This window comes from Alexandromys fortis, unplaced genomic scaffold (genome assembly GCF_014885135.2).
Source record: "Alexandromys fortis isolate MF-2015 unplaced genomic scaffold, M_Fortis_MF-2015_v1.1 scaffold_72, whole genome shotgun sequence".
Taxonomy (NCBI): domain Eukaryota; kingdom Metazoa; phylum Chordata; class Mammalia; order Rodentia; family Cricetidae; genus Alexandromys; species Alexandromys fortis.
Window position 1 is genome coordinate 5,245,954 of NW_026067969.1, and position 15,038 is coordinate 5,260,991.

The 15,038-nt window shown below is 50.1% G+C and overlaps 1 protein-coding gene across 6 annotated transcripts in view; it reads left to right on the top strand.

Moving 5' to 3' along the window:
- Positions 1–15,038, top strand: part of Rapgef1 (Rap guanine nucleotide exchange factor 1) — a 119,712-nt gene that overhangs the window by 78,561 nt on the left and 26,113 nt on the right. For 4 of the 6 annotated variants that reach the window (XM_050154942.1, XM_050154944.1, XM_050154941.1 and 1 more), the window contains 5 exons: positions 346–501; positions 977–1,097; positions 1,405–1,588; positions 3,159–3,638; positions 7,621–7,823. In XM_050154942.1, coding sequence (XP_050010899.1) covers positions 346–501; positions 977–1,097; positions 1,405–1,588; positions 3,159–3,638; positions 7,621–7,823 — 1,144 coding nt within the window. Of the gene's footprint in view, positions 1–345; positions 502–976; positions 1,098–1,404; positions 1,589–3,158; positions 3,639–7,620; positions 7,824–9,901; positions 10,055–15,038 lie in introns of all 6 variants that reach the window. The other 2 variants (XM_050154946.1, XM_050154945.1) reach the window with 1 other exon arrangement.

Here is a 15,038-nt window from a genome sequence, read left to right on the forward strand (position 1 = left end):
TCTACAAGAGCTAGTTCCAGGACAGAAACCAAAAGCTACGGAGAAACCCTGTCTCGAAAAAAAAAATAAATAAATAAATAAATAAAACTCAGTCAGTAGGATGTTGATACATGAACAGACTCCGAGGCCAGCAGCAGAGTGTTTTCTGATTAAGATGAGGACAGCCTTACTGTTTTGCATTCATTTAAGGACTGGCCCATGTTAAAAATGTGACACGTAATTTTAGAGCAGACTGGTAGCTGGTCAGTGATGAGACTCCATGGGAGCCCCTAGCCCTACCGCTCCCTCTCAGGACCTGCGTGTACTCTGACTGTGCGTGAGCCCTAGATCTTTCCGTTTCTCCAGCCACCCTGAGCTCCCTCTGACAGACCGAGAGATGGAGATTCTGAACAAGACGGCAACAGGTGTGTCACCATCCACTGAATTGCTCCCAGACTCCACTAGTGAAGAGGTCGCACCCCCCAAACCCCCCTTACCTGGCATTCGGGTGGTTGATAACAGGTAATTATCCTAAACTCTTTTGGGGAAGTTTTTTTTTTCTAGTACCTCCCCATTAGTGACCTAATGTGGGGAGAAGATAGATGGCAGAGTGAGCCAAAGGATAATGGTGTGCTTGGGGAAAGACTTAGGACTTTGGCCCCTTAAACGCTCCAGTAGCTTGGCACTGTTGAGAAAGGACTGTCTCTGAGAATGGCCGGGCTCTGCCCCAGGACCTTTGCACAGGCTCTGTGCTCTTACAGCTGCCTTAGTTCTCTAGCCATTGAAACCAGGCATGATTTACTATGGAAGGAAAAGAATCCTTTGGTTTTGTTCTTTTGGAATTGATACAGTGATTGGCAAGAGGAAAACAGGAGGCAGTTAAAGTGTGGAAATTGGGTGTGGAGAAAGAGCTTCAGCCATGTCTTCTTCCGTAAAACCATTTTAAAGTACTCTTGTTTGTGATGTACAGTTTGCCTGGATTTTCTGTCTCTTCTAGTCCACCAGCATTACCACCCAAGAAAAGACAGTCTGCTCCATCCCCTACCCGAGTGGCTGTGGTAGCCCCTATGAGTCGAGCTACCAGTGGCTCCAGTTTACCTGTTGGAATCAATAGGCAGGTAATGTAGTCCATTTTTAGTTGGGAAAAGGACTGGAATTGGGTCCAAAAGCTGAAAGTTGCCCAATAGTCTTTAGATCAACTGTTAGTTACATCCAGAGACTTGTGGGAGGGCAATCAATGACCATCACCCCCACCTCCCATGACATGGGCAGTGGACAAACCTTGGGCATCTCCCAAGGACATCCCTGTCCACACACGCCCACACTCCTCCCAGTTCCTTGCCTGTCTCATCAGGATCCTACGCTGACATCAGAGATGGCCTCTGAGCCAGTGGAAGACTGAGTCTCCTTTGCATTCTTTCCTAGGACTTTGATGTTGACTGTTACACCCAGAGGCGCCTGTCCGGAGGCAGCCGCTCCTGCGGTGGTGAGTCTCCTCGCTTGTCCCCCTGCAGCAGCACAGGCAAACTCAGCCGGTCAGACGAGCAGCTGTCCTCCCTAGACAGGGATAGTGGGCAGTGCTCGCGGAACACAAGCTGTGAAACACTAGGTAAGCCACTAGAGCCCTCCTCCTTCCAAAGCTTCCTGGGTCCAGTGATTCTAGGCCTGAGTCAACTGATTTCCAAGCGTTAGCTAGGTGACCTTGGTTAAATCCTTCAAGATCCAAGCCTCAGTTTGCAAAATTAGGAAAATTAGGACGGTGTCTGCTCTGAAAGAGGCTGAAAGTGTCTATGAAATCACAGCACAGTCACACAGCCGATGCACAGGGAGTCACCCTCCTTACAGGTAGCCTGGCCATGTACATCCTGACTCAGTCCATGTGCACACAGGGCTTTCTGTGGGGGAGTGAGCTCCTGAAGGTACCTGCAGAGGTTGAAAGCGTCAGGCAACTTCCTTATCCTGTTGGGCACCAGTGACAGAGGTCAGCAGGACCACTTAGCAGGGACTTGCCAGTATTCACCAGTTTGTGTCCTGAGAACTAGATCCTTTCCCTTCGGAGAAAGTATGCCCGGCACAAAGGGGAAATTGTTGGCAAGGCTTGTCTGATGAGGAAAACCTACAAAGAATGAAATGGTGACAGTCTGGAGTCGCCAGTGGGGATCAGATGAATGAGGGGACTTTGCTCTGGTGGGCTAGCCTGTAACTAATGAAAGTCACTTATAGACAAACTGAGATCAGTGACATGCTACTTTCTTAGTTAAATTAAAAAGGATGGGAACAGGGTGGCATATTAAGTTCCAGGCCAGTCTTGTCTACAGAGAGAATTTCAAGCCAGCCAGGGCTTCATAGTGAAACCATATCTCAAAAACAAACAACAAAAAATGTGGTGATAGAGTTCTAAGGAAAAAAAAAAAACTTTGAGATTTTTGCTGGGCAGTGATAGCTCACACCTTTAATCCCAGCACTCAGACAAAAACAGGTGGATCGCTCTGAGTTCAAGGCCAGCCTGGCCTATAGTTCCAGGACAGCCAGGGGTACACAAAACCTTATCTTGGAAAAGAAAACACCCCCCCAAAAAATATTAATTTCAAGAAAGTACATCAAGATGTGAACTCTGATGGCCAGCCCTGGGTTCTTATTTTTCATCATCATTTGTCTTCAGTAGTCATGTATATATTTTTTTTAAGTAACAAAGTTGGAAAGTGCTGGGAATATAGCTCTGTGGTAGAATACATACACAAAGCCCTGATTCCTTGAACCTCCCCCCCCCAAAAAAGCCATATTTCATATTTGTGTGTGTGCGTGTATCAAAGTACAAAAACACAGAGACCATTATAGCACACAGTCATCTCGCCACCCCTTTGACCTCAACAGTCAAGAAGCTGGAGAGATGACTCAGTGGTTAAGAACACTGACTGCTCTTCCAGAGGACCCAAGTTCAATTCCCAGGAACCACATGGCAGCTCACAGCTGTCTGTAACTCTAGTTCCAGGGAATCTGACACCCTCCTGTAGGCAAAACACATGAAATTAAATAAATTTTTTAAAAAGGGAATATCCAGTGAAGTAGAAGTCCCCAAGAGAGATGAAGCATCCCCTGTCCTCTGAGGGAGACTGAGCAGAGCAGGGCTGATGTCCTGGGGCTCACAGCTAAGGGTGTGTGTTCTCTTTGGTTTGCAGATCATTATGACCCTGACTATGAATTCCTCCAGCAAGACCTCTCCAACGCAGACCAGATCCCTCCACAGGCGGCCTGCAGCCTCAGCCCACTACCAGAGTCCCTGGGGGAGGCTGGCCCACCCTTTCTTGGCCATACTTTCCAGCTGCCTCTGGGCAGCTATCCCCAGCAGGAGGGGCAGCAGACAGACACTCCACCTGCCCTTCCTGAGAAGAAGCGCAGGAGTGCAGCCTCCCAGACCACAGACAGCTCTGGCTGCAGGGTGTCCTATGAACGACACCCCTCACAGTATGACAACATCTCAGAGGATGACCTGCAGAACCCAGTCCAGCCTGTGCCCTACCCGCCCTTTGCTGCTATCCTTCCGTTTCAGCAGGGAACTTCCTCAGCCCCTGTTGAATTTGTGGGTGATTTCAGTGCTCCGGAGTCAGTGGGTGACCCAGAGAAACCACCTCCTCTACCAGAGAAGAAAAACAAACACAGTAAGTTCTCTGCACACTCTGTAAGCACATTTTGTAAGCCTGAACCTGTCTGTGTTTTGCTTAGCCCAAGCATGAGACCAAATCCAAGCCCATGGCCTCATTCTTCCCTATAGAATAGACTCATAGGTACACGGTGGATGTTTCCAGGGGCCTGGTGCTAGCATTATTTGTGGTCCTCAGAAGTCTCATTAGCTCATCTCTCCTTTGTGGTCTTTGAAATCACAGGCCTGATGCTCCTAAGTGCCTCTTCTCTATAGATGTAGTTCATTGGCCCTTTTGTCCTGAACACACAGTAACAAAGACAACTGAGTGTGTTGTGGCACACAGAGCAGCACTGCAGTAACATGCACATGAAATGGACTTTTGAACACACACAGAGCCGTGCTAGCCCTGGGAGGGATGTTCTGAGTGTGGACGGGTTGCTCACAGTGACCTGGATCGGAGCTGGCTGGCTGGAGGACTGAGGTCAGCTCTAGACCTAGATGTCTTAATAGATGGGTGTCACTGGGCTGGGAGAGTCTGGAAGGTGGGCTGTCTGTGTTTTGGATGGTTTCCAACTGTAAGTTTGCCATAGCATTACTAAGTAACATTCTGGACATTCCATCTTTTCTCCTCCCTCCCAACTGTTCCACTTGGGAGACTTGCAGGCCACAGCGCTCCACCCTCTCCCCTCCTCACTAACACTGTCCTTAGATTTTCCCTGGTAGACCAGCTGTCACCATTTTGATGTGTGTGGCTACATCAGCTGTGGTGCAACAGCACCTAAAACTAGATCCTACGCTTCTGACTCCCTGACAGGGGCTTCCCACTCCCAAAGGAAGGGCTGCCTCGTTAAACCCAGCAGAGCCATCCCAGGGCCTGGTTTGTCACCACACCCCCCACACCCAGGATGTCTCACAACTTTGTGCTAGCCTTGGGGAGGTGGTCCCCAGCTAAGAGAGAGGGTGGGTCTGCAAGCTCATGATGTCATTTCCTGTGTCCTGCAAACTCACTCATTAATGACCAAGCTCTGCTGAGAAGACTCACAGCAGTTGGGGACAGCTCTTTCTGAACCTCTCCTTCCGCCCACTCTACCAGAGCACTGTACTGTGGGAGGGGGCTCTTTCTCATCAGAGGGGTTCTGTGGACTAGAGTGTGAGGCAGGACTGTGTCTGTTCAAGTGTAGCCGGTGTGTGGTGCTGCCCAGCCAGGAAGCCTCCTCCTGTTTGTAGCTCTTAGAACAAGAGTGGCTGAGCTCCTGAAGCAGAGCTTGTGGAGAGGAAAGTGGCAGGTAGAGGCAAAGCCATTGTTTCTGTTAGTCTGTCTCAAGTGGCTGAAATGTCTCTTTGTGGTGTGAGAGTGACTGAAGCTCTATCCTTTTGTGATGAGAACCAAAGGCTCAAGTGTGATGGCCCTGAGCAAAAAACTGTAGTTCTGCAGGCCATGTCTCAGGGTGCTGGAACTGGCCTCAGGAGCAAATGAGAGGCAGTTCAAGCCGAGGTCTTTTTCTCCCCTCCCCCATGCAAGGGTCATTTTTCTGTGTCAGTGAGAGCTCAGTGTGAAGCATCCTGAGCTCAGTCCTGGCCTGGAGTCTGCCCATCACTCCCCAGGGGACTATCGGGGAGTTCCACCTGAGAGTGAGTGGGAACTTAACAGAACTGCTCTTAGGGAAAGAATGAGGAAATGGCATCCCTTATGTTCTGCACCTCTAAAGCAAGCTCACACGGGCAGTTCTGATGCCATAGTATGTCATCACGGAGAGGGGTACCCTGACGTCATGATGGACCCTAGCTCTCCTTGTTAGGAGTAGCCCATGGGAGCACCTGAATACGGTGGGACCCCTGGTGTTCTCAGAGCCTGGGTGCTTGAAGAAGTGCCTGCAGCCAAGCATCCCTAGCCTTGCAAGCTGCAAGTGGACTCCTAACCCTGGTTATCAGAAAAATGCCCACACTGCAGAGCAGATCTTCCTTGGGGTATAACTGAAGGAGAAACTGTCTTCCTGGAAGATGCAGAAGACTGCATTTTTGCAGCCTTTGACTTAGGTCCTTTACTTCACAGTTGTTATTCTTGCTCTCTCTAGGAGTAAATTAGTTGATACTCAGCCTTGACCAGGTTTCTCTCTACCATCCCTTCCCTATATACATCCCATGTTTGTAGGAATGGTTCAGGACATAGATGGAAGGCATAATGTTCTGGCCCTTTCCCCAGAACCCTCTAGCTCTGTAGACAGTGGGACCCACTTAACTCAGAAACAAAGCACTCACTGACTCTGCACTTGAGGGTGAGGACCCTGCACCTGCTGTGTAGAGAGGTACCTGCTAGATGAGCGCATGAGATGTGACAGTTGAGCTTTGGTTCCCCGGCTTCTCAACTCCCCAGGCACATGAGGTCCCTGTTATTGTTGGCTGCCACCCTGCTGAGGCAGAGAGGCTGTGACAGCATTGCCAGGCAGACAGGTTGTGACAGGCAGCTCTGCTGGGAGACATCAGCTTAGCCTCCGTGTACAAGGATGGTAATAGCAAGGGTGGAAAAGATGTATCATCTGTGCACTTTCTCTCTCACCCTCTCTGCTCTTGCTGGTCTGCCTGTGTCCCTTCAGCTAGAGAGGAAGCCCCTTGAGCTAACAAGTCCCTAGAGGTGCCTGTTGGAAAATGTTTCATTTACCTATTCTACAAATGTTTGTAGACAAATCAAACATGGCCCCTGCCCTGCTAGAGGGCAGCCCTTAAGGGGAAGGCAGTAAATCCTACTCTTTTGTTTGTTTGTTTTGTTTTGTTTTTCCAAGACTTGGTTTCTCTGTGTAGCCTTGGCTATCCTGGAACTTGGCCCTGAACTCAGAGATCAGCCTGCCTCTGCCTCACAAGTGCTGGGACTGAAGCTGTGCAGCACCACCGCCTGCCTCTGTCTATGTTTTAAATACTCTGTTCTGCATCACTGTCCCCACGACAGCTCCTTTATCTTCCTGCCTGTCACTGAGCAGACGCAGTCATTTCAGGTTACCAAGTGGAGCCCTGCAGTGCTTCCCCATGCTCAGGATTAAGGCTGTGCAAGCAGCCTCCCTTCCCTGGTCTTCTTTTTTTTTTTTTTTCTTTCTTTCTTTTTTTGGTTTTTCGAGACAGGATTTCTCTGTGGTTTTGGAGCCTGTCCTGGAACTAGCTCTGTAGACCAGGCTGGTCTCGAACTCACAGAGATCCGCCTGCCTCTGCCTCCCAAGTGCTGGGACTGCATGTTGTGCTCTTCCCTAAGTCTGGGACCTTTGTATATTACCTTTGGACAACAGTAGAAGATCCTATCCCATCCTGACATTCTTCCATAGTCTCAAGTGGTACTCCTCAGCCACCACACTTTTTCTTTCTCTGGGGACTGCTATGCCTACATGTGTCCATAGTCTGTTGCTCCAAAGATGGTATGAACCCCGTAAGGCAGAGGATCTAACTTGCTGGTCCCGTGTAGTCCCAGCACCTGGGCCTGGGCCTACATATACAGTACTACCTGCTCAGTAAGCTATGAGTGCGCATGGGGGGAGGTGTGGATGGGAACCTCCCCTCCCCACTCCAGACACAGTAGGTCAAGGGCAGGACTTGGAAACTTCAGGAACCTTACTTGTGTTCTTATCTGATACAAGATAATACAGCTGAGGATGACCCCAAGGGCAGGCTGAGGCAGGGAGAGTGCAAAGTGCCCCTTTTGCTTACTTTAACAGAACTTTCTGTTTGTAGAGCTGTTTCAGCTCACAACAGCACTGAATGGAAAGGACAAAATTTCCCATTTTCACAACCTCCCCAATGTCGATACCCAGCAGAGTGGGACATCTGTCACAGTGGAAGAGCCTAACTGACAGTCATCACTCCCAGAGTCTGCCATGCACAGGAGGGTTCTGTGAGCGCATCCAGCTGGGTGATGGCACATGTCCACCTTTGTAGTAGCACCAGAGTCGCATCCCGGCTCTGCAGGGCTCTGTGGGCTCCACTGTGGTGAGAACAGCAGCCCCCTCTGTCTACAGTGCTGGCCTACATGCAGCTGCTCGAAGACTACTCAGAGCCACAGCCCTCCATGTTCTACCAGACCCCGCAGAGCGAGCACATCTACCAGCAGAAGAATAAAATGCTCATGGAGGTCTACGGCTTCAGCGACTCCTTCTGCAGCAGCGACTCCACGCAGGAGCTGGCCCCCCCACCCGCTCTGCCCCCCAAGCAGCGGCAGCTGGTAAGCAGTTCCCCATCTGTGTCCTTGGCACTGCTGCAGGTGACCAGAGCTTCCAAAACCAGAACGGTCCTGCTGGGGCCAGGTTGAACCTGCTTTTCATGCATTAGATGTGTTCAAGTCATTATGTCCCACATGGTGCCTCCAGTTCTTCCCCAGATACATTGCCATCTTCCCTGGGGGCAGAGGGCCTCTCCAGAGAAGCCTGTGTAGCTGGGGCAGACTTGTGCTTGGAATGTTTGATTTCTCTACTGACAGTCTCTGTGTCTTTTCTTTCTTCTTTGCCTCTAACATAAACCTCATAGACAGGAGGGACTCAATCAAAGCACAGAGCACTGTCTGTATGCAGCCATCTGTGGACTTGACTTCCATAATGGGCCTAACTGTATGGAGTGACTTCCATCCCGGTCCTGGCCAGGGATGGCCCCATGGGAACAAGTTCCACTGAAGCAGAATGGCTTCAGATAGAGATACTTTGTGCTGCAAACCCAGCAGTGTCCTCCTTTTCACACCTCTGTGATGGATCCCGACTGGCGTGCACTCACCCGGGCAGCAGAGCACTGAACCTGCCAATGCTTCTTTGTTCTCCTTGCTGCTGGTCAGAGCCACTGTTAGAACCAAACTCTGCAGAGCCAAAGTCTAAATCATTGCAGAGCTGGGTGGGCTGCTTTACTACTTTGCTGGCCAGTCAGTCCAGTTTCTGGCTAGAGAAGGGACATGCGTGGCAAGCTAAAGCCCTTTTCTGTGAGAGGAAGTAAGCCCCGTTTACCTTGTAGTGCCTAGGGCTTGGCTTAGTCTCAGGCTTCTGAGCTGTTCAGCCTTTGCAGGCCATAGCCAGGCAGCTCCGCAGGGATCTCTAGGCCTGAGAGAGGAAAGATTGAACACTGAGATCTGTGAACCTGGAGTCCCAGCCCTGTCCATGGTACTACACCACTCTGCAGTGTTCCCCAGATCTTCTTTATGAGAACAGAAATGTGAACCTGGGACCACTGCTGACCAGTCCTCATTGAGGGCTCATCCATGGCCTGGACAGTCCACAGACTCCGAACAGCTAGAGGCAGGTTCCTCACATGCATGTAGAACAGAACTACTCCGAGGGTGTAACAGGAGGCCGGCTATCCTACCATGCAGTGGGGTAGGGAGAGATCAGCTAGTTAGGGACCTCCCTAGGCAGGTTCGGGTATACACAGCCCTCATCATAGTTCCTGATCTCTCCAAGAGATCTCCAAAAAGAGGCTGGGAACTAGAACTTATCCCCAGGCCATAGCTATCCAAAGACCTAGAAGTCAAAGCCCAGCTCCAGGTGAGCCCTGGCCTACCACAGGACAGGCTGTGCTAGTTGCTGGTTCTGTCTTATCTCCAGCACACACATCCAGGAGCTGTGCACATCTTACACACAAATGTGGTAGCAATTACACTTACAGCAGTAGACAGAACTTGCAGTGCTATGTGCATGGAACTTCATTTAGTCCTCCCCCCAAATGTACACAGAAGGTGCAAGAGTTCACCACAGTTTCCACCTAGCTCTTTAAGAAATGCTCAAGCTGGATGGTGGTGGGATGGTGGATCCCAGTGTGAAGGAGGCAGAGGCAGGCAGATCTCTGTGAGTTCAAGGCCAACCTGGTCTACACAACTAGTTCCAGGACAGTCAGGACTATTACACAGAGAAAGCCTGTCACAAAGAAAGAAAAAGAAAGAAAGAAAGAAAGAAAGAAAGAAAGAAAGAAAGAAAGAAAGAAAGAAAGGCCCAAGACCAGCAGCAGGTGGTCTCTGATGGGCTCCAGATTAAAGCACAGGTGGACTGATATGGACTGACTCTCTCTGAGCTCTGAGGCCAAAATGACCATGCAGATCTACTCCACTCTAAAGAGTTCAGGGTGCTGGGTCAGCCCAAGTCTGTGTGGCCTCAGCCCACTTGTCCTCTGCAGTCTTTTGAAAGCTGATACTAAAATCTCCTTCGGCAGCCTTTGGCAGAGTCAGGACTCCCCTAAGCATATTAGACCCCACAGCTACACTGCCTATGCTGACCATTCTCTGCTTTCTCCTCCTCCCTGCCTTCTCTTCCACCCTCTGCCCAGCAGGCCTCCTATGCTGCTTCTTCCTTCTCTGTCTCCTACTGTGTCCAGCAAACTAAAGTGGCCTTCACCCCCGAGGACGGCAATGCCGCTCAGGGCCTCAGTGTGTCCGTGTCTAACTCCTTTCTCAGCCGGCACGGCAGCTTGCCTGTGCCCTCGGTGAGTCATTCCCTCCCTGCTCTTCTTCGCTTAGAAACTTGTACAGTTAATGCCTGAAGCCTCCTGGACAGTGATGTTCCCATTACCAGTCCTGTCCTTCTGCAGACCCCTGCCTGTCCACAGGAGAGAATCTGAATACTTGATTCCCTGGGCCTTGGGGACTGTAGTTGGGGGTGGTATGGGAGTGGAGGTATGGGCTGTCCTGTCTGGAGCTTGGCAGTGGCACAGAGCACAGCCATTTCTGCTTTTGTGTTCTGGTTTTCCTGGGGCAGTGTTTAAGGGGGAAGTAATCCTCACACAGAGAGCAGGCAATTGGGTGCAAGAGCATGGTTGTTGGGTGCCCCTGCTTACCTTATACTATGTAAACAGCCAGAGTCCTGTGTCTTTGCCCAAGATTCACATAGGAGGATGGTGTGCTAATCTGCCCAGGCAGACATCCTTGGGACCTAGACTGGGACTGTTGGGCTAGCTTGCCACTACTGCTGGGCTGGTCTAGGCTTGATCTTGTAGCGGCTGGCAGAGTTCCAAGGAAAAAGGTGGAAAAGCATCAGGCACTCTGTGGCTAAAGCTCAGAACAGGCACAGGGTCACCACATGGCAGCACTCAATGGGGTCACTTGGAGACAAGGAGACCCTGCTCCTGAAGGGAGGTCCTGCCTGACACCTTGACACAGGTCAGTGTGGGGAGGACTAGACCAATCTGTAGACAGCTCCATGGTAACCCACAAAGAGACCTAACCTCCTGGAGTCTGCATCTGCCACAGAGCTGAAACAGCCCTCTCTCTTCCCATGATCTTCTCCACAAGGCTCAAAGGTAAGGGTGGAGCCAAGCTCACTTCCCTGGAAACAGCTTGTGCTCAGGTATTGACTTCATTCTGGGCCTCAGTCTTCTCAGGAGTCAAAGTGTGATCGAGAGAACCGTATCAAATCACGTGAAGCTGTATCACTGCCCTCGAGTTCCAGGCTCCAGTCTTGACCTGCTTCTCACCCTGTGCTCAGGAGTAAAGTGGTGGCTTCTCATTTCCTCCCTGAAAAGTTTGGATAGGTGACCATAAAACTTGCCCAGGTTCCAAGTTGTTTTTGTCTGGTGTCCACCTTTGTCTAGGGTTTGCAATTCAATGCCCAGAGACTTCCTTCTCATAGTGCTCAGCAGTGCTGGGTATATAGGAAGGGTGAGTTACCTCTGCCCTACCATACAGGTAGCCTGGTTCCTTAGAAGGCACCTCTAGCAAGCTCCCTCCACCGAGCTTTCAGAATTTGGTTTTAGACAACCCTGGCCCTTCCTTGACTGTTACACACACACACACACACACACACACACACACACACACAACTAGTTTCTACTTATTCCTTTTGAGCTGTTAGCGGAGGACTGTAGATGAACTGTTTGCTACAGAATTGCAGAACATTCAAGGGCATTTTCTTAGGTCTGGGTCTGAGTATGTCACCATTGTGGAATGTTGAGGCATTTTTGCATTTGTGACTCTGTATTCTTAGCTCCAGCTCCAGGAAAGAGTCCAAGGGGCCACACTAAAAGGATGCATTATTTCAATAAAAGAAACCATGAGTAATGGTTTAAATGCTTGGAGTGTGTGTCACTTGATAGGTAGAACCCAGGGAAGTGATTTAGTGTCGTGCCAGGAATTCACATAGTCTCTGGTTGATTCTAAGATGAGCCTAGACATGAGGTTCCGCACTGTGATGAGAGCAAGTGTGGGTTAGCTACAAGAAGGGTGTCCTCATGCCTGAGAGGGGCTCATGGTTCAGTAGGGACAGTCATATATGCTAAGAGAGACTAGGCTAAGCCAAGGTGAAATCAAATAAAGACATCAGGAGTCACAGTAAAAAGACATGGGGAGAGAAAGAAGTAGGTTAGCATAAAAGGACAGTTGGTGTCTGTGAGACAAATGACAAGGAAAGAAGTCGAACATGTTGCAAACCCAGGGCCTTGCTTCAGGGATGGTGGCCAGGAAGCCCATCTGGAGCATCACATAAGCACAGGGACTGTGCTCACAGGGACTGTGCTCACAGGGGTGGTCTAGAGAATGACAGTGCAGCTATCCCATGTGTCCGTAGGACCAACTTCCTTTGTTCAGCGTGGCCCTTGGTGTCGGCTGAGCCTGGAATTTGGTCCCTAAGTGGGCTGCAGCCTCAGCTACTAGGCACAGTGTTAGCTTCCAGCCCACAGCCTCCTATGCTTTCCTGCTGAAGTGAGCATCACTCCCAAAGACTTGAACAACAGCCAAGAAAATTGTATATCTTCAGGGTCATTAAAACCTGCTTGGCAACAAAGGTGCTGAAAGAAGTGAGGAGGAGACTAAAGCAGGTGTGGGGAGCCAGGAAGCCTTTGCCGAGGCTAAGTGGCGGCTGCCTGCCCTCATACCCATGGCCTCATCTCACCATAGGCCTGCTGTGTACATGTGTTTGAGAGGTAGCCTCCCTGCCTTTCCCAAGCTACCAAGTTCCCTAAGACTTCAGATTTGGAGCTGGGCGGTGGTGGTGCACGCCTTTAATCCCAGCACTTAGGAGGCAGAGGCAGGGGGATCTCTGTGAGTTTGAGGCCAGCCTGGTCTACAAGAGCTAGTTTCAGGACAGGCTCCAAAAATACAGAGAAACCCTGTCTCAAAATAAATAAATAAATAAATAAATAAATAAATAAATAAATAAATAAGACTTCAGATTTGGTTCCAGACCCTTCTTCCTGTCCTAGTCTCTCCTCCATGGCTTTGCAGGTTCTGCTTACCTGGGAGCTGCTTGGTGTGTTCTCATTGTAGCCTAGCTGTGGAAATGGCCACCTTCCTCCCAGCCCTCCCCTTTGCATGGCTCCTCTCTGTCCTAAGCAGTATGCCCTTGATCCGTAGTGACAGCTTTGAGACTCTTGGTGACCCTCTGTATACTGTGGAGCAGGTTGTAAGGAATCAGTCATCTCTCCCTTCCCCCAGATTGCCTTGTGCCCCTTTCTTTACTAGCATCCATTCTAGATCTTACCACCACCAAGACCTGTTGGGATGCTAGACTCTGTTGACAGGTTTCTTTCCCATCCAGTTCTGAATAAGTAAAATAGCTAGGTGGTTCCATTAGCTTATGAGAGCTTATGTTTAAATGCCCATAATGATGCTTATGATTAAAACAAAAACCTTTAGGATAAAAAAAGCTAAGTGTAGCCAGGCAGTAGTATCTCATATCTCTAATCCCAGCACTCAGGAGGCAGTGGCAGGCGGATATCTGAGTTCTAGGACAGCCAAGGGTACACAGAGAAACCCTATCTTGACACCCCTGAAACTATCTGACCCCCCCAAAAGATAAGTGCATGTCATCATGAACCCCAGTGTTTTGAAAAGGGCTTTAAAGCAGCTGCTATCCCATTCTGAACTTAGTTTCTTCTCCAAACAGTTGGATCCAGATTTTGGGGCTTCACACGTTTCCTTCGCTGAAGACCCAGGCCTCATAGAAACACTTGGCTTGTGTGTTATCATAGATAAAGCCAGAGCCACCTCCTGAGATGTAGGACTGGCTTCTTACAACTCCACCCCTGACTGTGAGCTGTCCCTGAGAATTCACCCAAAAGCCATCCCAGACACCATGGGCACACCACCTGGTCTAAACACCAAACAGGAAGGAGGGAGATGAAAGAGAAAGAATAGGAGAATAAGGGTGCGCAGGAAAGGGTACTGCCCATGATGGGGCACAAGACAGGCTCAAACTGCTTTGAATATCACAAGCCCCTTGCTTGTCCTATCTCATCTTGTCTTTATTGACTTCCTGCCCTAAACAAAGCTAAATCACTCTGACACAGGAGAGGAAGGGATGTGGGGGGGTAGAACCCAGTAGCCCAGGGGCAAAGAAATGTTGTTCAGAACCATTTCCCTCCTGGTTTGTTCCCTGGGCCTGGCTTCATGGGTTTTCATGAAAAGTTCCTGGCATTATTACCAATAGGGGGTTTCCCCTTGTGGGGAAACCTGCTCAGTGGAAAGTCACTGCATAGACCCCCTGACTCGCTGAATGGAGTCTACAAGCCCAGATCTGATGTCCCAGAGTCTATTTTCGTTCAGACTTGTGTCTTCCACTAGGCTCTGAGTTCCCTGAGGCCAGTCTGTAGCAGGTAGTGAGTGAGTGTTCACTCCTGTCTTACCTGACCACTTCTCCTCTGTTCTGTGAGTAGCTTTACAAACACCATGTGTGCCCATGTTCATTGTCCACACAGCCCCCAAGTCCTTCCAGGCCTGCAGATCCTTTCATCTGGAGCTGGCACATTCTCTCCCATCTGCTGCCACTACCACACCCTGCCCTGTTTTCCCATGCCCCACTTCTGTGGTGAAATGCTCCCATCCCTGCAGTACCAGGTCCAACACTCACATGGTCTTCTGAGGCTGCAGCCAGTCCTTGAAATAAGCCATGGGCTCTGCAATAATCTCACCTTATGCTTTTCTGTCCTTATAGAAAACCCCAGGCTACTGCAGGCCAGCATTTGCCAAGTGCACATGCAGACTAGACCCTGCCAGAGCCTCCTAGAAAGACCAACTTCCTCCCGACCTGCATGCCTCCTATGTCTCTCTCACCTGAAGAGAATCCACTGTATACATTCCCAGCTCAGAAAAGGGAGGGCAGGACCAGGCTGCCTCACCTTGCTGGGTACAAGGGAGTAGAATAGAGCCAGAGGTCAGTGCTGACATAACTATTCCACCCTCACCCTACCCCCTTTGCCAGAGTTCTAGGCTTACTGTTGTCATCTATGCCCCAACATTTTGGCAGGTCAGGACTCTGGGACTAGCCCAGGGCACAGAATGTTGCTGTAGCACCCTGCTTCATCTGATACCAAAGAGCCCAGCTTCCAGGAAGGTCACGTGATGATATGACCCCTGAGGACACTGTTCCACATGGGTGGATATTGCCTTTCTTCCTTTGTCACACTGCCTGACCTCCTGTCCAGGACCACCCTTACAGATCTGTGACCAAATATTCTTCCCATTCAGGAGATGGGGACA